The sequence below is a fragment of the Astatotilapia calliptera genome, chromosome 19 (assembly GCF_900246225.1).
Source record: "Astatotilapia calliptera chromosome 19, fAstCal1.2, whole genome shotgun sequence".
NCBI classification, from domain to species: Eukaryota; Metazoa; Chordata; class Actinopteri; order Cichliformes; family Cichlidae; genus Astatotilapia; species Astatotilapia calliptera.
Genome location: NC_039320.1, coordinates 7,273,952 through 7,294,994, shown reverse-complemented (window position 1 = coordinate 7,294,994; position 21,043 = coordinate 7,273,952). Strand labels below are relative to the sequence as shown.

Sequence of the window (21,043 nt, the reverse complement as noted above, 5' to 3'; positions counted from 1 at the left end):
GTCGCCGGCTTTGATTTTGGATCCGAGAGGTAAACACGTTTGGAAAATTGAACGTACGCGGCGAGCTCGGCCAAGATTACAAATAGGTTTTGCGTGCCTTCAGCTCAGCGCTGCATCGCTTTCATTTTTCTGTTCTGAGCGAGCGTGTGGCTTCCTGTCACTTTTGTACACTGTGTCTGCGTGTACACTAATCAGCCGAGTGCGCCGCGGCAATTCGGAGCTGCGAAAAGGTCAAATGGTGACCTTTGTCTGTGATTCTGGGCTGAAATGAGACATGATGCGAGCCGCACAGAGCGGATTACACGCATACGCGCCATCGCCAGCGCACGCCAGATTAGGATGTCATTGTGGTATTGACCCCTGTTTTTTGACCCCGCATTACTCTGAGAAATCCAAGCTGAAAAGTTCTTTATTTTGTTCTTCTGGCACTCTCCGCAGTTCCTTTCCCCCACTCCACTCCCATTAACCCTAGCCAGAGGACATCCTCCAGTTGATGGAACCATTCCAGCTGCCTTTGACACAGAATTTGCTCTGCAACCGACCGCTATTAGCTGGTTTTGTAACAAATCGAAGTGAAAACGCTGCCTTTCTTTGAGTCTATTGCACTGCTGTGACCTCATCTGATTGCAAGGAGCAAAGAAGGCTAAAAAGGCATTTCGAAGACATCAAGGCTCATACAAAAAGTAAAAATATATATATATTTTCCACCAGGGAAGGAGTGCGCTTTGAAAAAATAAAAGTGCATGTGCTGGTAGATTTTGAATGGCTGTTTGAGAAAGGCAGATATTTTTAAAGCCATGATTATGAGTAACAGTGAAGTTTGTCCTTTATTTGACCCTTGTTTTTACCACATGAACTTCTCGATTGTTCCTATATGAGCGTGTCAATTTCCACCAAATCCTGTGGGATTAATCCTCTTTAAAAAATCTAATTGTAACAAGAATTACTCCTGCTATGTGGAAAAATATTCAAAAGCCCGTTTTTCTGGAAGTAAAGTTTAAAGACGCCCTATAAATATGGCGAACCCGAGTGTTAGCGCCAGCTCCGTTGTGAGACAAATCACTTAAAGGAGGAAACGTGTGCCCTTTCTTTCTCTTGATGGCTGTATTACGCTTGACGCACGGCAGATTAAGCGAGTGATATTTTGTTACCGTGTTACACACTCTGCCTCATAAAAACGAAAACGAGAGCGCTATAATTTCAAGAATTTGGAGATAATTTTTTATGGCGTGTTTGCTTTATTGGGTAGTATACAGCACAGTGTGACAGGATAGACTGGAGGGGGTGAAATGCAACGTTGGCCAACTGCCAGACTTAAACTCCATAACGTTGTAAGGACACGGTGCAGGCTCTGATCAGCCACACTATTTAATGTTTCACTGAGGAACAGTGTGTTAAATTGATGTTTGCAGAGTAATTACATGCAACAGAATATAGGCTTGTTTAAACTCTATGCTGCATGTTCTATTCAGCAGTTTGTGGGTGACTGCTGGAGTCATCTGGATTTGACTGCTAGCCTTTGGAAAAGGAAGTGAGTGGAAAAAAAATACTACCCATCCCACTCTCTTTTGTGAAACTGATTCCAATTTCTCTGTTGACTGTTTCCCCTTCCTGCCTGAGAGTAGCCCCTGGGGAGGGATGCTTTAGTATAGATGAACTCTCAGCTGATTGGAGGAGACGCGGCCTCTTTGCAGGGACCTACATGGGAGGAAGCTGATTCATTGGGTTAGATGCTTTCTAGTGACTTGAGCACAACGGTTTTCCATCCGTGTCAGCTGTCAGAGCAAAGAAGAAAAACACGACCAGGCTTGCAGGTCTCCCTTTTAACGCACTTTCCTTCAGCTTTACCTTGAATTGGATAGTAACTGCTGCGTGTGTGCCTGCTGTGCAGCGTTGCGTCACTCATCAAAACTCTGAAAAGGTGAACAGCAAAACCTTGCGAGAGACGTGTATGCATCTGTAAAATATCAGAAGTAGCACAGAAAACTGGGAGACAGCCAGGTGGATGCAGATGTTATATTCTGACACCAAACTATATTTAAATTATATCTAAAGAACTCCCTGAGTGATTCTGCGTGTTAAGCAGTGCATTTACTTTCTTTTACCGGTTATTTTGAGCGTTGCAGAGTGTTTCTGTGTTTCCCAAAATACATTCAAAAAAGTCCAGCTTTACTGCTTCCATGAGAATTCAGAGAGTCGTAGCAGCCCGGTGCTGCTAATCCAGGTGCTGCACTGGATGAATTCGTTATCAGAGAGCGTGAGCACATCTGTAAAAGCAGACGTTTTGCCAGTTTGTTGCACTGAAGAAGTGCACATTCCAGCAAATTCCCCCCAAGGTTAGATTGTGCAACGCTCAGAGAAACTGCAAAAACCCAAGAGCGTGTTCGGGGTTAAAGTTCATGTCAGTACAATTAGAGCCTGAGCAGGTGTGACTTGTTTGGTAGGGTTGCTGGAGAAAGCAAGTTTTATCTGAAAGAACCACAAGACTGCAGGAACAACGACGACACCAGAGTGCAGATGTTTGTCTGTGATGAGGAAACCCAGCACCTCACACCAGCTGTCAGCATGGTGCAGGAGGGATGAAGATTTGAGTGGACCATGACCTCCTCTGTATACCAAAGTGAGGCCATCAGTGTGACTAAAGCTTGGCTCAAACTGGGTCATCGACAGGACAAAGATCCCAGCACGGCAGCAAAGCTCCAACAGAACGACCAAAGAACAAAAGAGTCGAGGTTGAGAAAATAAGGACGAAGGAAATGTGTAAACATTTATTTGAAAAAGTAAAAACTGCATCTCGAGCAGAAAAACTAACCTTACAACCGCAAAGGAATCAGATTACTTTAATGCACCGTTTTGTAACACATTACACTAGATTTGCATACATGTCAAATTCCCACATACGGGTTCATCGATTGGGCCCACTTCCAGTTTGTCATTTCCTATTTCCTGTCTGTCACCTCTCTGCCCCCACCCGGCTACAGCAGCAGGCCCTTTCCCCCACCCTCCGCCACCCCCGCTTTTAATCACACCAGGTTAATTAAAAGGCCACGGTGCCTTTCTGTGGCCCCCCCGCCCCTCTGACTTTATTACCCCCTCGCTGTATACTTGCTCAGCTGCCTCACGAAACTCTTTCAATCACACGGAAATGGGAGCTCACCTTGGTGATGGCGGAGAGGTTGAGGGGAAGGAGAGGAGGAAATGAGAGCCGTGAAGCTGTGTGTGTGTGTGTGTGTGTGTGTGTGTGTGTGTGTGTGTGTGTGTGTGTGTGTGTGTGTGTGTGTGTGAGATTCAATAGGAAGTGACAGGAAAAGGTGTGCGTGGCATGGTGTGTGGGTGGGTGGGTGTGTGGGTGGGTGGGGCACCTAAAGTTCAATGTCATTAATTGGTCACCATTTGAATATTAAGTGAAGAACTCTGTTAATTAACGGGATATTAAAAGTGCTGCTGGCTGGAAGGGGGGGCGGGCGGAGGGAGGGGTGGGGTAGGCTGCGGAAATGGAGGGCATATGGCGAGATAGAGAGGAGGAGGAGAGAGAGAGAGAGAGCGAGCGAGGCTGGGCGCAAGGTGATAAGAGGGAGAGAGAGACGTCCGTGGGTAAAGGTCTGGCAGTGGTAATTTGCGGAGAGCCGCGTTAATTGTCATAACCTTTTAAATGGCAGAGTTTATCGGAGTCCTCTAAATGTCCCCGCATATCGCCACGGCAACCCTGGGCCTGCCACACTGTGATTGGCCACCGCTGACGAGCACTTAAGCTTGATGAGTTTTCAGCACGAAACTAAATGATAAATTTGAAAATATATATTTAAAGCACATATAGTATGTCAGCTCGCGTTCTTCTGTGTACGAGCATGTGTGACAGTGCGTCCGCGTGTGTTTGAGACAATGTTTTTAATTTAGTGTGCGTGCGTGCGTGCGGGCGTGTGGTTTTTTTTCTTTTACCTCCACATTGACTGACACTCGCTAATTGCTCGGCCAGAATCCGCCAATGTTTTTTTTCTCCCTTTTTTCCCTCTTTTTTTTTGATTTATGTTTGTTTTTGTACAGCCGGAGCTGCAATTCAAATGCAAATGAACGAGAACAGGAGAGGTGTTTTTGGAACGGTTAGGACAATCATAATGGCTCAGAAAGAAAGGGGGCCGGTAGTTAGCGGCACAGCACCCTAGGGGCCTCATTTAGCTGCCATTTGTTAGGAAATGCCGCTACATTTGTTCCTGGATACAGACTTCACAGACAGGGAGAAAAAGAGAAAACACCAAAAAAGAATGTCACAGTCAAAGTCGAGCTCGCCAACACGGTGGCGTTCCTCCGCGCTTCAGCAAAAGTCATGTGGGTGTACACCGGTTTGGGTGGATGTCCTCTTTTAAATGTGAGCCAAAGCAATTGAAGTGAATGGGCGGCCGGGGGTGGCGGTGACAGGGACTTGCAAAGACTGTATGAAGTGAAGATGGTTAAAAAGACTGGCTTTTATTTGATTAGCCTGTGTAGAGGAATAAAACATGAAAGCCCTGGCAGTGGCAGCTAGTGCTGTTAGCTGTGACATCACTCCTGGGGGAAGGCCTGTACACAAGCCGCGTGTGTGTCTGTGTTTGTATAAGTGAAACAGGAAAGCTTACTTGAGGCTGTGTGTGCACACGTGTGTGTCCGCGTGTGTGGTCCTCTCTTGTCGTCTCTTTGTGCTAAAGGTCAGGGGGATTGCTGAGATAGAATCCAATCTGAAGGACACAGCACTAGAACAGGTCCTGCTACAAATGGACCTATTAAGATAGACTTGTGAGCAGAGCGTGTGTGTTTGCATCAAGTATATAGGCGAGCGCACACACGTCGTCGCGAACGCAGCTATTTCCATTCAAATGGTCACCTTTTCCCTGATGATAATAACAGGCTGTATGTTGGAATAAACGCTCATCATTTACATGGACTGACAGTGACAAAAGCAGCAATGCATTTGAACTGCACGTGTAACAGCAGTGTCTTTCAAATATTCTAAAATGGATCAAAACATCCAAGTGTCAAGAAAATATGAAAGGCAAGAACATGATAACCGGCAGTGATTTGTCCCATTTTGTAGCACAGAGTTTGCTCTCACTGCTGATTGTTGCTTCAATTATAGTTCAGTCAGCCTGATTGGTGCGAGCGCGTGTGTGTGTGTGTGTGTGTGTGCGAACGCAGGGTGTTGAATATGGATGTCCTGCCTCCCTCCCCCACCTCCCCCGCCCCGCCTCTCCCGGGTGTGTGTTATGTTTTGTTTTTTTTTAAACCAACGTTTCCTTTGTTAACAGCTCAGACAAATGAATAAAAAAAATACTGTATTCAACTGTAATTACTGACATTCAAGACATTCGCGGACCAGCACGTCCTTAAACCTGAACAGCACAACAGTTTGATTGTCAGTGACTCGCAAAACAACACGAGTGCGGCTCAGTCCACGGCTGGAGGCCAGCTGGGTGATTGTGATGGTGTATAAATGACACACACAACTTTTACTCCGGGGACCAGTGAGGTGGTGGGTTTTCTCTCGTTTTGTGACTTGTTCTGTTCCATTTATGTCTTTATTATTATTATAATTCATTTCTTTTTTATGTTAAGCCACAGGAACCACTTGGTTGGGTTTTATGAAGCTTCTCCCAGGTGATTTTTCTGCTGAGGGTTAGCGTGACCTTTGCATCACATGGTCTCACAGACTGACACAGTATGTGGGTGTGCATGTGGACAACAGAGATGCCCTGTCCTTGCTGTAATTTGGCTAGAGGTGGTGGCCAAATGCATGTGTGTGTGTGTGTGTGTGTGTGTGTGTGTGTGTGTGTGTGTGTGTGTGTGCGCGCGTGCGCGTGTGCGTGCAGAAATAGGGCCTCTCTCCTAAAGACATGCAATTAAGCTTAATTTTTAATGAATATTAATGGCATTAGCGTCAGATTTTGTGGAGATGTGCATTTGCTAAGGTGCAGGGGAATTGGGGGGGTGACTAATTTATTTGGTAGTCATGAGCAGAGGAGACGGGAAGAAGAGAAACAGGAGGTGTGGAGGTGATGTTAATGAAAGGAATCAGAGTGGAGGAAGGGGTGGTGATGGAGACGTGTCAGTGGGATGGAAAGATGGAAGCAGGAAGAGCGACGGATGAAGCACGAAGCAAGAGGAGGGTTGCAAATATAAGCAGAGAGGAGGGTAGATTCTGAGTGAAGGTTAGCAGAAAAAGTAGAAATAAATAGAATATATTAGGGGAGGAAAGCAGAGTGGAAATAAAATGCTGGTGAGAAATCATTTTCCTCCCGTATTGAGCAGGCAGGGTTGGATTTGAGCAGGACACTGTGCTGCCCCCACAGCGGGCACGGCTGGCCCCACAGCGGGCACGGCTGGCCCCACAGCGGGCACAGCTGCACAGATGTTCACATCCATGTTATGTACAGCGTAGATTAAGTAAGCCACATATTTTCATCACGGCTCAAGAACGAATAAAAAGAAACAACGATCAAGACGGCTGTCAGTCAAAATCAGCTTCACTTAAACGCTTTGAATTTGGCTCTGCTCGCTCTCTGTTGTTTCCGCCGTGCCATCAAATAGCTTTTGCTCGCTGTCATACGAGCTTCATTGCTTTTTATTTTATTTCTTTCTTTCCCAAGACAGACAATCAAACTCATACAAGCAAAGCGAGGCAACATTTCACCTTGCTCCCTGCTGGAATAGAGAGTCGGAAAGTGTGCGGTGCAACCAACCAAAAAGGCCCGATACAACCTTCTTAAATGAGCTGTGAGCCGAAAAGAAAAGAAAGCGTAAGATGCGTGTCGTGATTACCGTTTGAGTGCGGCCTCCGTATGAGGCGGCATTTCGATATAGAAACAGAATAAATCCCAGGCTGGAATTTTTGCGAGTTACTTTTAAAAGCGCTCGAAAGTCTGGAAAACAAGTCGACGGTGCGCAACAGCCACGCGTTTCCCCGCTCGCCGGCTGACTCGCGCTCCTGAGTGGCTGGGATTAAGGTGGTGCTGCAATATTGATTTACGTCTGCATAAAGCCTCTCCGGCTCTATATATTACACCACATTCAGCAGTCATCTATTCAATCAAATCTAATATTACACTGCCTCTCCACACAGCTGTCTAATAGCATTTAACTCACAGTTTGATTCCTGCATTCCCTCATGTACTTCAAACGCTTGCCTTCAATATCCTTCGTTCGTGTCTACTATGCCAAGATGAAGTCTTTTCAAAAGCACGGAGGATGAATGAGCGTGTCTGCGTGTGCGTGTGTGAAGACAGGATTAGCTGTGGCCTTAGGCTTAAGGTATGGAGTTGAGTGTATTTTAGAAGCTTCTAAATTAGCTGGGAAATGGGATTTTGAGACAATGGACTGGAAAAAACTCAAATGAAAGGATGCACTCGCAGCACTCCTTCATTTGCCTCTGATGTTGTTCCGCTCTCACTTTTTTCCAGCCTTCATCTTTTTTCCTTTTCCACTTCTTTTGCGTCTCCTTTCCCCGTCCCTCCCTCCCTCTCGGTCCATATTACAGTTGACAGTAATGATGTAAGAACATGAGTGTAAACAGTAGTATGAACCTCACTTTGACCCACTTAAAACAGAAATCCCCCCGAGTATGCGCGCGCTCACACTAGAGACTCATGCCTGAGTAAATATTGGAGTTGGGTCAGCAGCCGCTCTTCTGTTCAGTGTGTGAGCGTCTGTATCTGTGCACGTGTCCACCTCTCCCAAACCCCCGCTCCTCCTCCTCCCTCCTTCCCCGGGCCGTTATTTACCTGTGGAGGTGCGCTTGTGTCTAAGCTGGGTCTCTGTGTAATAAAAGCCTGACGTTTGGCGTGCATCCAGCCCTCCCTCCCCCTCGTGACAAACACGGGGGGGTCGTGCACAAACACATGGTTTGCCGAGGGCCCTGACAAGGAAACTAGCATGGCTTTCTTTTTAAAATAGCACCTCCATTCTTCGCTGTGAGCCTGTTGTTAACGTCTCCGTGCACACACCCACATCTGGGAGGACGCGTGACCCAGTGATTGGTCCCATCGTGCTGTTCAGGGGTTTCCCCTCCAGCTAAGGAGGGGTGCTGGTATGAAGCGATGAGCTGGTGGGGCGTGATCATTGCTCCGTGTTTGATTTATTTCGGGGACTGATTTCATTTTGTTTTTATTATTCCAGATGAAAAAAGCGACATCAGCCGCAGAGCATAGTGCTGTTGGATACTTTAGACTGTTTAAATGTGTTTTAGATGAAAAATAAAATGGACGCGACAGTTCAAAGATTTTGTTTCTACATTTAAAAGAACTAATTTATTTAAAGCTACATTCTGAAACAAAATATCCAATACCAGCACCGGTATCGATGCTATTGATGTTTGGATGGATCCAGTCACCTCTGACTGCAGAGTTGCCACATGCAGAGACACAATAATAAAAAACAACAACACAAGTTATCCGTTAAAATTCTTGAAATAATCAGTCTCCTTTGTTTTGTCACCTACACAAAGTGTGAACATGTGAACTGAAACATATTGTTTAAAAATGTCACTTTGTGACGTTCTTATTTCGAGTTTCCTGTTTCCATAAGAAGCAATCAGTTACTTCATAATGCATCGCTTTTTTCAGTTGGACCGTTTCCAGTTTCGATTTTGAGAAAGTGAAATATGTAAAACTGTGAAATCAGAGGACAATCACAGCCTGTCAGCTGTGGAGAGGATTATGTGATGAAATATTAACAACATGTGAAGCAGTTTGAGGGACATGAAGCAAAGCGACGCTTCAGGACCAGCTTCAGGAGCCGTACTTTAAATGTCTGTGGAGTTTATTCAGGAAACATCGGGGTGTTTAAAAAGCATTCGGCTGTTTTTGATTTGGTGCATTAGTGAAGAACTTAATCATTTAAATATGTATTTAAACGTGAGGCGAGCTGAGTTCAATTGTGTTCCACGTAGAATAAAAGGAAAAATGAAAGTGCTTCACTTTATATATAAAAGGCATCAAGGTAAAATAAGTAAGCATCAATAAGCAATGTATAAAAAGTCATTTAGGCAAACGGTAGAAGTTGCAGTGAGTGTGTCACCTTCCCTGTGTGCTGTTAAAGCAGCCTCCACACAGAAGCTTAAGAAACCAACTCCATATCAGATTTTCTTAAGGATCTCCAGACGTGCCGTATTATTCCTACATCATTTCTAGCCTGGATCCACAAGCGATTACACATTTAATGCTCTAATAATAGATCAATTTTCACATGATACATCTCTCGCTGTGGAGGATAATCTCCAGCTACAAAATCATATCACCTTTCTGACAGGAATATTGCCCACCTACTACAATATAATCACACAACAGATAAGAAATCAAACTGTGGGGAAAAATGGATTTTCAAAGTAAAATACCCAAAGACGTGTGTTTGCGTGCGGCGTGCGTGTACTGTATATTACGCGGGACTGTGCACGCGGGCACTTGTGCGTGATCTCTCGCTGTGTCTCGCCGATCAGTTATCACTAATCCTTCCACTCGGAGCTCTTTAACAAGTTGCTATTGTGCCGCAGACGCTTAACGTGATGGAGGAACGACCGTCGTGGTGAATGAAAAGAAGAGTGAGAGTGAAGGAGGGAGAGATGCAGAGGGAGGGAGAGGGCAACACCTCCGACAATGGCGAGAAAATTGGTTTACACTAGATAGGCTCGTGATTACAGAGGGAAAGAAAATGACTTGGATTGAACAATAGGAGTGTGTGCACGGGTGTGTGTTTGTGCGAGCGTGCGTATGTCTGGAGGATTAGTGGGTGGTTAGGCGAGGATTTGGTTGAAATGAATTGGTGGCTATGGCGTGCTGATGGGTGTGTGTTTGGATGCTTTTCCAGCCGCCTGTACTGTAACGCTCGCGCTCCCTGTGAAACGGCCTCTTTGTGTTCAGACTTGATCTAACTGGGAATGTTTGTTGCGGCCCTGCAAACCCAACGCTCTGCACACTCTCGCTTGCAGACTCTTGTCATCACGGCTGAAGACGCTCAATCTGTGATGTAACTGATACTTCAGCTCCAGGATACTCAGCAGTTTAGCTCGTGCCACCAGTATTAATGAGGAGAACAAAGATGTGTTGACTCAGTTTTTTCTCGTGCGCATTTAAGCAGGAATCCTATTTTCAACAAGAATCCACATTTGAATATCAGAGCGTGGTGGAGAGCGTCTCCCAAAGGCACGGTGTTTTGCACCTGTTGTAACAAGACTGCTCTGAAACGAGCACCTTTATGTGGCAACGTCCATCACCACCATCGGGCAAAGCGGGTGTTGAGTTTGTGCGATTCCGGTTTAGAAAAGCGGGTGGATACTTTGTGACAGTGCCCGAAAAGTAACGTCAACAAACGCAGAAAAAAATCTGTTATTTTTGAACCTTTTCCTCAGTGACACTGCGTTCCCTTCTTTCTTCTTTCTTTCTCTTTAGGAGGCCCAGCAGGAGAACTACAGCATCAGGGGTCCTACCCCAGGGAATTCTGGGAAGGCTAACAATGAGGATAACGTCTCCCACGACCGTCCCTCTAGTCTGCCGGTGAGTGATTGACAGTCGTGTGGACCAAAGTGCAAAAAGGCGCTGCCGCACAAAAGTCTCATCGTTCAGTCAAACCTCAAAGATGCATGGTCATTTTTGACTGCACGTCCACCTCACTGTCCAATCAGATTCTTCCACTCACCCTGTGACCTGCCCCTCTCTCTGGGGTCTCAGGGGGTTTGCTCATTTCAGAGCTCACGTCTGTGTTTTGACTGGCGTCCACGCCAAAGGCGTAAAGGCCCAGATGTGTCGCGTCCTGGTCTGTAGTGCCGTCCCCTCGCTCGCACATACGGCCACGAGCGCAGAAAAGCATATGCACCGACGCAGACGTTGCTTCTACGTGCACGACGCAGTCACACATGCAAACCCACAAGCGCTGCCTGCTGGCGTATGGGCGAGCTGAAAAGCATGGAGCAGGTTGGCCGGAGGAGTAATTGAGAAGAAATGGTGAGACCAGGCTGATCCACGGAGGGAGAGATGTGGGCTGCTCTAGTTTTTTTTTTTTTTTTTTTTTTTGGCCAACCTAATCGCTTTTTACTCCATCATCTCTCTCTGCTTGCAGCTCTGCAGCATTTTCAAGAATAGAATAAATAGACATTTGCAAATGGTTGCAAATATTGGCACTGCTTGAGGTGTGTGCAGTTTAATTTACTCGATACTTTGGAACAGCCCCAGGAACGGCAGAATAAACTGCAAGAAAAGCTAAATTAAGTGTCTGAACTTGAGTTGAGCCGTAATATTCTTGGTGCACGGACACTTCTGAAGTCTGTGTGTGCTGACGGTCTGCCCGGCCCTTTATTTGTCATCCTCCTCGTGCACACGTGTCCATAATGTGCTAACAGTATGTGGCCCGTTTCGTCTTTTTTCCTTCATTTTCACTCTCCCACACTCTTTAGCCTCCTTCCCTTTCGCTCTCTGTCTTTCTCTCTAAAGCAGCATCATGAAAGCTCTTTCTCCCCCCTTGTGCTATAATGAGAAATGGCCTTGATGTATCGGTGTGTGAATCCGAAGCGAGAGAGCGAGACGAGGCGAGGAGCCACTGCAGTCGCGGGGGCCGATCTATTTGAACCAGCACCACCATCACCCGGCGTTCCCTCGCCACTTTAATCCCGGCGTTTTACCCCTCGGGTTCTCCGTGTGTTTTCACATCCCATCCAAAGCGTGTGGCTCGCCCAGATCCTAATCGGCGGCAAGTTTTGATGAGAGACACAGAGAGGGAGAGATGGATAGATAGAAGAGGAGAGAGAAATTGCTCGGCTCTTCCAGCAAGCTGTCACGGCAGAGATGGAACCGCTTTTTTCCCCTTTCCTCCCCTCTCTTTCTCACTCTCTCACCGGCATTTGATGTCAGATCTAAAGCTGCTGTCATCTTTTCCCCCCTTTCTCTCCGTCAGGAGGGAGGGAGCGCGGGTCGGCAGAGTGTCATGTTGTTGTTTTGGGACGAGGCTGCTGTGTGATGTGGCGGGATTTTTGAAGGAAGACCAAAGGGAGAAGTGCTTTAGTGACTTATCACAAATGCAAGTCACACTTCCCCTCGGGACTCGGAAAATGTATTGGAGATATGGAGCGCCTTGTATTCTGTATCGCTGTATAGTATCTGTATTGTTAATGTGAAATCACCGTCCCTTTAATGTTTCTGGTAGGTTGGGGAAGAAAAGGGAGCTTGCATCCTGCAGCTGGTCGTATGTGTGCGTTTCCACGTAGCTTCAGTCCTGATATTGAGTCACGCCTGAATGTGGGTCTCTGATTTCAGCCTTTTTGGTGTATTTAGAATAACACATTTAGCATTATTGCGTGTACCCGTTTGTATTTGCGAGGCAGACACTATCTCTACTTTTAAGATTAGTCTTAAAACTTTCCTTTCCTGACCCTGAATCCTCCCTCAGTCATGCTGGGGGGGGGGGGGGGTGTCCCATGATGCTGTGTGTTTATACACATCTCTGTATTTAATCATCAGTTATTATTAATCTCTGCTTCTCTTCCACAGCGTGTGAACCAGTCTGGTTCTGCTGGATGTTTCTTCCTGTTAAAAGGAAGTTTTTCCTTCCTACTGTCACCAAGTGCTTGGGCATAGGGGGACGTCAGATTGTCGTCTGTACCTCAGTGTATAAAGTGCCTTGAGGCGACTGTTTGTTGTGATTTGGCGCCGTATAATTAAAACTAGCCTCTTCACATTAGCTTTGGTTAAACTCAACCTGGTGAAATCAGAGCAAAGAGCATCCTGTGACCAGATGAACTTGGCCCATAATTCAGTGACCAGGAGCTGTGACTTGACTTTATGTGAAAGTAATTTAGTGCTCTTGTCTTTGGGTTTTTTTCTCCTATGTGTTGATGCAGCAGACGCCGCCGCCGAGCCTGCACAGAAACTTGATGAAATCGTGCTTCTCTCGGTTGAGTGTTGTCTTCTTCCAGAATTGTTCTGATTTCTGCAGGATGTGCGGGGCAATTACAGGTCAATAAATCGTGACATGTTTTTGGCTGACAACGTGTTAGAGGCGGCCCGCGTGATTGGCACAGGATGACATGTCATCTGCTGCCTTGTTATTTCCAGCTATGTGCAGCAGTCGAGGTTTTTTATTTTTTGCTATTGAGGGGGGGGGGTCTGCATCTGTGTCAGCAGCCCTCTGCATCTTTCGCCTAACATTGCTAAGTCAAGCTGCTCTTTCCACAGTGGGCTGCCCCCACCCCAAATCCTCCCCATCCCTGTTCCAGTCACTTCATGTTCCCTGCTCTCTGGCGTTCCCCTGACAGCCTGCCAAGCTGCCGCGCAGCCTCCCATCCTCTGGGACATGGGAGAGGATGGCCACCCATGTGGAAAGACAGAGTGAGAGCTGGGGGTGGGAGGGTGAGGTGAGGAAGTGGGGTGAAGAGAATGCAAGAGAGAGAGAGAGGGAGGGCGTGAAGCGATGAAGTGAAACGTGGTTATCTTTTTGTCACTTGTTCGAGGTGAGGGATGTTGAATTCAGGCTATGAGGTTCCGGCAGCGGTGTGTTATTCACACTAGCGCGCGCGCACAAACACACACACGCACACAGAGAAACATTCTTGTAAGTCTTTCAGTGCTCATTTGCCCCTCCTTGACTTATTTTCCATCAGACAAAAGGGAAAATTCAGAAACACTATCTCTCCCTCTCAGTGCTGTCCACCTCGCCCTGCTCTGCTTTTCCGAGCGTTAGGTCATAAATGATTGACAGAGCACAGCTGGAGACGCCTGCACGCCTCCCCTCACTACACACACACACACACACACACACACAAGTCTTTACTCGCAAACACACATTCGGCACATACTTTGATGCACGCTCTGTCCTCTGCGAGCCGTTTTCTGTGCGTGCTCTATCGGAGCATGTCAGTCAGGCAGCCTATACAGTATGTGCTCTCACTCTGGCTCTCCCTACTGCTGTGTTTTATTTTAGAGTCCCCAGGCAGGCAGACAGGCCAGCAGGCAGCGCACAGTAATGTCATCCAGCAGGGTTAGATTCAGCCTCCACATTAGTGCACGCAGGGGGGAGGAGAGGAGGAAAGGAGGCAGGAAAGCAACGAAATACAAGGGAGGTGAAGAAGAAAGGAGCACGGGGATGGGGGGAGAGGAAAAGAAAGGTGGCGCTTATGTGGAATAAAAAGCACATCTCTTATATTATGGCTTTAGATGTGAGGTTAAACGTGATGACGATGCAAATTATTCAGCATAAATCGATTGTATTTTATGGAGGAAGGTCTCGTTTTTATATGTTTACATGAGAACAGTGTGTGGGGAGGGGGAGGCAGGCAGACGCAGAGATGTTCCCTGGACCCTGCAGCCTATTCTTAGAACAGACAGCAGCACTGAAGGCCAGAGCAGCTCCCTGCCACTGCTGTGAGCACATAGCTGCTCTGAGAATAGGACAGCTAATCTGAAGCAGGTTTCACACTCTGAGGTACAGGAGATGGCTGAGGTCACACCAGCCTTCAACCTTTAGACCTAGTGTGAGTAGGAGTGATTGATAAGGTGTCGCCGTATGTGCCGCTCGTCCAACACTGCTGGCTCATCCTATACGCTCCATAGGATGCCTACATGCCGCCGCGCACACGTACACAACCGTTGCTTTCACCTCGGACCCTGACTTCATCTAAAATGCAGACAGGCTATTTTTCCGCTTGTATGCCAACCTGTTTTCGTTTGCTCCTCATGAATCATTTAGCACGCACACACAGTTTCATGTACACGCCTGGTGTTTTTGATCCTCAGGAGCCGGGAACACGTGTTTTTCCCGGAGTTTACCATTCGTTCCCCTACGGCTCGAAAACACAGATGCACAGGAAGCGGAATTGATCGGTGGGGAGATTTCTGGAGGTCTTTCATCTTTGTACATCACCAGTATCGTGTTTAACCTACAGAGGACGCACCTGCAGTGGCATCTGAAGTCGGACTCACAGGCGTGTTCTTCATTTTTACTGTAAAGTAAAAGATAGAGAGGAGCCAATCAGCTTGCAACATCCATTTCAAATCTCCTCTGTGTCAAGCACGGAGACTGCTGAAGTGTCCTTTAGCAGGACACTGCATCCCAAGCAGCTCTCCTCAGCAGCTGACACTGCACTCTCATCCTCCTGCAGAGGACAGACACACTGAAAGAGAATTTCCCTTTGGGGATCAATAAAGCATTTCTGCCTGCAGGATTTCACTTGTTTCTTATGGCAAAATTTGATGGCTGCACACTGCTCCACCTACGGGGAACTATGTTGGCCAGTGCAGGTTGTTAAACAAACTGGTAACACAAGGCTGAGCAGCAGTGGTGGTGGGGGGAGCTTCAGCTGCAGAGGAGGGCATGTTTATACCCAGCCACCCTTAACAGACTGGCTCACAGAAGCCCTGCACAGCAGAGTGAAGGGCAGATAGCAAACCTGTGCGCGCACACACACACACACATGCTCACCTACCCCTATGCTCACACATACGTGCACTCCAAGTGCGTCAGGCTTTGTGATTTGAGAGTGAGAGGGAAATGGAGAGGGATGAACTTGGTTAAGAAAACAGCAGAGCGACTCGGCTGGCGCCTCTCCACCAACCTCTCCTACAGAGGAGGAGAGACAGGCAGAGGGGGAGATAAGTGAGGAGGAGGAGGGTGAGCGTGGACTGACCCTAGAAGGAGAGAAATGTTCCCCAACTGCATCTTTTTTTTAATCCTTTGCCCGTCAGTTTCCCCTCTGGCTGGTGGCTTTTGTCAAAGCTGATTTCCTCTAACAGATTTGGCAGAATAGTTCAAATTCAGGACGAAGAGGACGGAGAACAAGCAGCAGTTTGTTGTTTGGTCTCACACACAGTTCTGCATAAATACTAAATACTACTATCTGCATGTTGTTAACGTCTGGAGCCCTCGCCGTTTGTCGTGCGTGATTTTCTCGAGTGTTAACACCTTCCAAACTGTCCTCCCCGTTCGTCCGCGGTACGGTCTGCGGCGTGACAGTGTGCGAAAGCAGACGCCGCTATATCAGCATGTCGACTGTAAGCCAACGTGACACTCTGCGTGCTTTATCGGTTTTGCTTGTCCTTTTTAGGTGTTACCTCCGACGTTGTTTTCTCAAATGCGAAGCGAAGCTCTCGTCCCAAACCGTCGACCGGACGTCACCTCGCTTCGGTCGTTCGCTCTGCGCTTGATTAAACACTTTTTCATACCGACGTCAGAGCACCAAACACTTCTCCTCAAGTGATGTATAGATTTCATTTTCGTGAGCCATTATGGCCAGATACACCCTTCTGGCACCGAGCCCTCCATTATAAATGGTGATTTTCTGTTACCACATTAATATTTAAATTAACTGTTAAAATGGCTTATTGAGCCAATCTGAACCGAAGATTGGAAACATCTATTTTATATTCATTAATAGTTCGGACATCTCCTGCCAAATGATATTTCAGTGAATGAATCTGGAAGAATCTCCCTCCCTCGGTGGATAGTGATGAGGCCTGAAATAAAAAATGTTGGGAGCTCACTGACTTTTGCCTCTTTTGAGCATCTTTGTTCTCACGTCCACCTCAGCAGAGGAAAAAGGGCAGAAAGTGAAATGAGTGTCTGTACTTGGAAAGAACAAGTAAAGGATGAAATCTTCTTTATTCCTTCCTTCCACCCTCATCTTCATCTATCGCCACATCTCCTCTCTTTAGCCTTCTGTCTGTCTGTGCTCCTCTTCTCCTTTCACTCCCTGTTTCCCCAGCCTCAGACGTCCGCTTCTGACATTTCTGGGTTTATTTTTACGTCGGGTCCTGGATGCCTGGACTCCCAGCAGGCTAACTAGGCAGGAGGGGGAGGAGGGAGCCAGCTGAGGAATGGAAGAGAGGCAAAGTGGAAGAACTGAAGGGGAGGGAGGGAGGGAGGGAGGAAGGAGCCATCAGAGGGGGAATAGTCTGTCATCACCATGGCTCCCTCTGGCTGTTGGGAGGCTGAAATTACATCTGACTTTGAAGTTTGGGGCAGCAGCATCGCCAGTGTTGCTATAGTGACGGGAAGAGTGAGTGCGTGCGGGTTTGTGTGTGTGTGTGTAAACTCCTCAGGAGGTTTATTATGCATGATCCACACTGTGACTAGTCCTGATGGCATTACAGTGCTGTTATTAATCTACTCTCATAAGATATGTGTACTTTAAACACATCCCCGTGCACACACAAACATATCTGCGAATTCATGCTAAGACGCATTCAGACGCGCACACACAACCCATTTCACAGCTGGATTCAAACTTCATGTCGTGCCTTTTAAAGATTAAGATAAAGTTTTTTCCTTTTATTATCTTTGAGAAGGTTTAGCTGGCTGCACACTGTGCTCACAGGCAAATGCACGCAAACACACACTCGCGCACACACACACATGCAGAGTTGTTAAGATTTGCAGATAGCAGTGTTTGGGTTGTTTAAGATGCTAATATTCTACTAAGATGTGGAATATTTATGAACTTCGTTTGGTCAAACTCGGTAAGAGAAGCGAAAAAGCAAAGATAGATGGATAGATGTATGAACAGGGTGCAAAATAATGTTCCATTAATGCAGAGCTCGGCTCTTGCTGAGGGCCCAGCGCCAATCTGCATCTCCCTACAGTCAGCCTGCTATACATTTTTCATGAACTCTGAGCGAGAATTAGCGACGGATTGCCTCCGCAAATTGCTTCTCCTTGGTCGGGGGCTGGTGGAAAGCACAAGTAAGAGGTAAGAGAGAAGCAACAACGGTGCAGGAACGAGAAGAGGTGGAAAACCAAAGGAGAATGAGATAATTGCGAGGAACGTGAGGAATAAAGCCGAGCTACTCCTCAGAGCCGAGCCGTCTGTGCCTGATTTCAGCACTTGTTGTGACCGGCGTATGCATGTCTGAGTCACCCTCAGCGTCCGTGTGGTAATGTGTACAAATCCAGAGCATAATACTAAATGCTTCTCAGTGGGACATGATGTGTAAAGGTTCCATTTCCAGGTTGTTTCTGGGCTTTCTTTTGGCCTGTGCACCTTATAGTGCATTGAGAGTATTGCCCACTTTCATTTCCCACTGGTGACTTTAGCTGCTAATGCCCCCAAACACTCGTGTGTGAGTCATCTCGTGATAAGCTTAGCTCTGTCATTTCCAGCAGAGTTGTTATTTATCACGATGACACCAGTAAATAATTGTGTCGAAAGAATAACTCGTGATTTTTAGGATTTAGTCTCAAATATTTTCAAATGTACAGTTTCCTGCACACAGACTGTGCAGGTGTGTCGGTCATATTCCTCTAACAGTGTCAGTATTATCACTTCACACAGTACAGCACGGACCTGGAAATGTGTGTGTCTGTGTTGGTTGATGAAAAGAAACACTGGACAACACCAGAAGGTGTGTGCGTGTGTGTGTGTGTGTGTGTGGTGCGTGCTCGGGGCCTATGATTGCTACTGTAATCTGCTGTCTCCTGCCAGCCACAGTTATTACAGTTGTCGATATGGTGCTCAGGGCTTTATGGACACAAGCAACGAGACTCAGCCTGGACGCTTGCCAGAGTGTGTGTCTGTGTGTGTGTGTGCTTCATATTTGCACCCTTGTGTGTGCGTGCGCGTGTGATCTTTTGCTCTGTGTGTTTGTAATTGAGCTCTCTGCTCATGTCAAGGCCAGTTCAACAGCGTGTTAATTGCTTATGTTGCAAAGCGTTAGTCCCAGCAGTATGTGCATGAGATCACGCATGTATGTATTTACTGTATGTGCAGAATGGGTAGACCAGCTTTGCTCGGACAGATTTTCTGTAACGAATGATGGAAAAGAAAGAAACACCACAGGAGACGTACGATTCAGTGTGTGGAAGGTTCAGGAAGAAAGAAGGCAGAATGTGGGAGAAAGATGGAGGTGGCGAGGAAAGGTGGGAATGAAGAGAGCACTGGGGTGTGGAGGGTTTTTTCCTCGTGGCATTGAGGCCTGTCTGATGTCTGTTCTTCAGCCCACTTCTGCTGTTTACTATCCTGCCAGCCTATTACTATCAGAGCTTGGCAGTGGGCTACAGTAGGGCTGAAACAATGCTTGTGCAACATTTGCTTTTGTAACACTGTCATACATTCGTAAGCGCGCTCACACTAAGGCGCACCACGAGGGTCACCGATGGCCCATTTTCCAGTCGCACTGCTCTTTTGCAAATGTACGACCATCTGTCAGAGTTGGCCAGACGATTAAACAAATCCTAGCTCTGTTTTTTTTCCTCCCCGAGTGTGTGCGACTGGGTTCTCTGCACATACCGGCAACCTGTGACCTCGGAGAAGCATGAAAATCCCCTCTGCCGGCGTGCTCGGGGCTTTTTAAGGCACGAGCCTCGTGCCCGTCGCCCGTGTCTATTCTTGTGCTTTGCTGAGATGAAGCTCCCCTCTCAACAATGTGGAGCGCTTGAAATTAAGAAACATTATCCATTCTGTTCAGAGAAAACATCGTCTTTTTAATCGCTTCATTATGAGCTCCAATTCTTGGAAATTATTCTGTGAGTTCTGAGTAATGTTGGTTTTAATTGATTTTTATCAAAGTTTTAATTGATGCTTCTCTGTGGACTGAATAATTGTTTTGGTTGTTTCATTATGTATTAAGTCCTCCGAGTCCACTTCTCCCATGTGACCTGCTGTGTTAATGAAGGACTGTGTACAAAAATGCCAAACGCAGTGGCAGATGGTAACTTAGACAACTAGCCGAAGCCTGAAACAATCGTCTTTCACTTGAGCGTTTACATTATACTGTATTCTGCTCCACCCTGTGAAAACTGCATATTCATAGCAGCTATATTCATAGTTTCCTTGCGCCGGCTCTGTTTTTGGAGTCGGCCTGTTGCAGATATGCGACTCTTGCATGTTGCTTTGTGTGCTGTTTGGTGTTTGGCAGTTGTGCAGGAAACTCCTGAGCAATAGAGTTTTGTGCTGAGGCGAATGGCAGAGTAGCATTTGTTACCACTTTACACCATCTTTAAATGCAGTTTTGTGAATCATTAGTAATATAATATTATAAAGAGTATGTGCAGCAGTATGGAGAAGGGTTAGGCTTCTGACAGCGCAGCTCTCAGTTTGGTTAAACAAGGACCTGACAGATTTAAGGAGTCTGCAAACGTGAGATTCTTCAGAAGTTATGGTGACCAGGAGGTGGACCGTCAGCAGCATCAGCAGTAATGTGGCTGTTGTACCGGACTTATCAGTCGATCTCTGTTTGTGGTATCTGTATGTTAAAAGGAGCTAGCTGAACATCTTACTGGGAGGCCTCCTGGGAGTTATTTTTAAACCTGGGAACGCCTCAGTGTGCCACCAAATCCAAATTTTTATGTCCATTTACACAAAAAACTGCTGCGACCAACAAAGTTTACTGTAGTAAAATTACCTTGAGCACATTTTGCTGTCACAACAAAATACAATCAGCAGGTTCTGTTCTGCATCATTGCCACCCCTCCTGTTACATGTGGCCTAGTCATGGAAGTCCTAGCGTGACCTCTTGCGTGTCTCCCGAGGTGCTGAAGTGTTGATCCCGGAACAAAGAGAACCGGAGCGTCGGTGTGAGCGATGCCTGTGAGGCTTAAAAACGTCGCAACACGAAAGTGTGATCGGTTTGATGTTTGCTCTCTGCACAGTTTAAGGTCCGAGGGCTCTCATGTACGTGCAAGTTGTAGAAACATGCGATTCAAACATTGCTCAAGGAGCGTGCAGCATTTAAACCGGGCATCTTTTTAAATTTAGGATTTCCTGCACGGCGTTGAGTCTCGTGCTTTTGTCGTTAGCGTCCTGTCGTCGTGTTGTCGCTCCTCGATTTGAAAGCGATCTGACCAACGCAAATGTCAGTTTATTCAACAAAACAATAAACGCATGAGAAGAACTCCAAGAAGATTAGGCGTCTCGCACATAAATCAGCACGCACATGCAAACACACACACACACATACTCAGTCTGAGTAATTTTGAAAGTCTTGTGATAGCTTTGCATAGCATTTGGGCTAATGGCGTGCTGCGTGCTTCCTCCCAGGTCGGTGCATCCATTAGCAACCATATTACTGCCACATAATGGCTTATTGGTTGTTGGGAAAAATTGCCA

General features: G+C 46.7%; 1 protein-coding gene across 10 annotated transcripts in view; it reads left to right on the top strand.

Moving 5' to 3' along the window:
* The window catches only part of LOC113012405 (AT-rich interactive domain-containing protein 1B-like), a 191,386-nt gene that overhangs the window by 75,740 nt on the left and 94,603 nt on the right, over positions 1-21,043 (top strand). For all 10 annotated transcript variants that reach the window (XM_026152589.1, XM_026152591.1, XM_026152590.1 and 7 more), the window contains one exon: positions 10,410-10,514. In XM_026152589.1, coding sequence (XP_026008374.1) covers positions 10,410-10,514 — 105 coding nt within the window. The remainder of the gene's footprint in view (positions 1-10,409; positions 10,515-21,043) is intronic.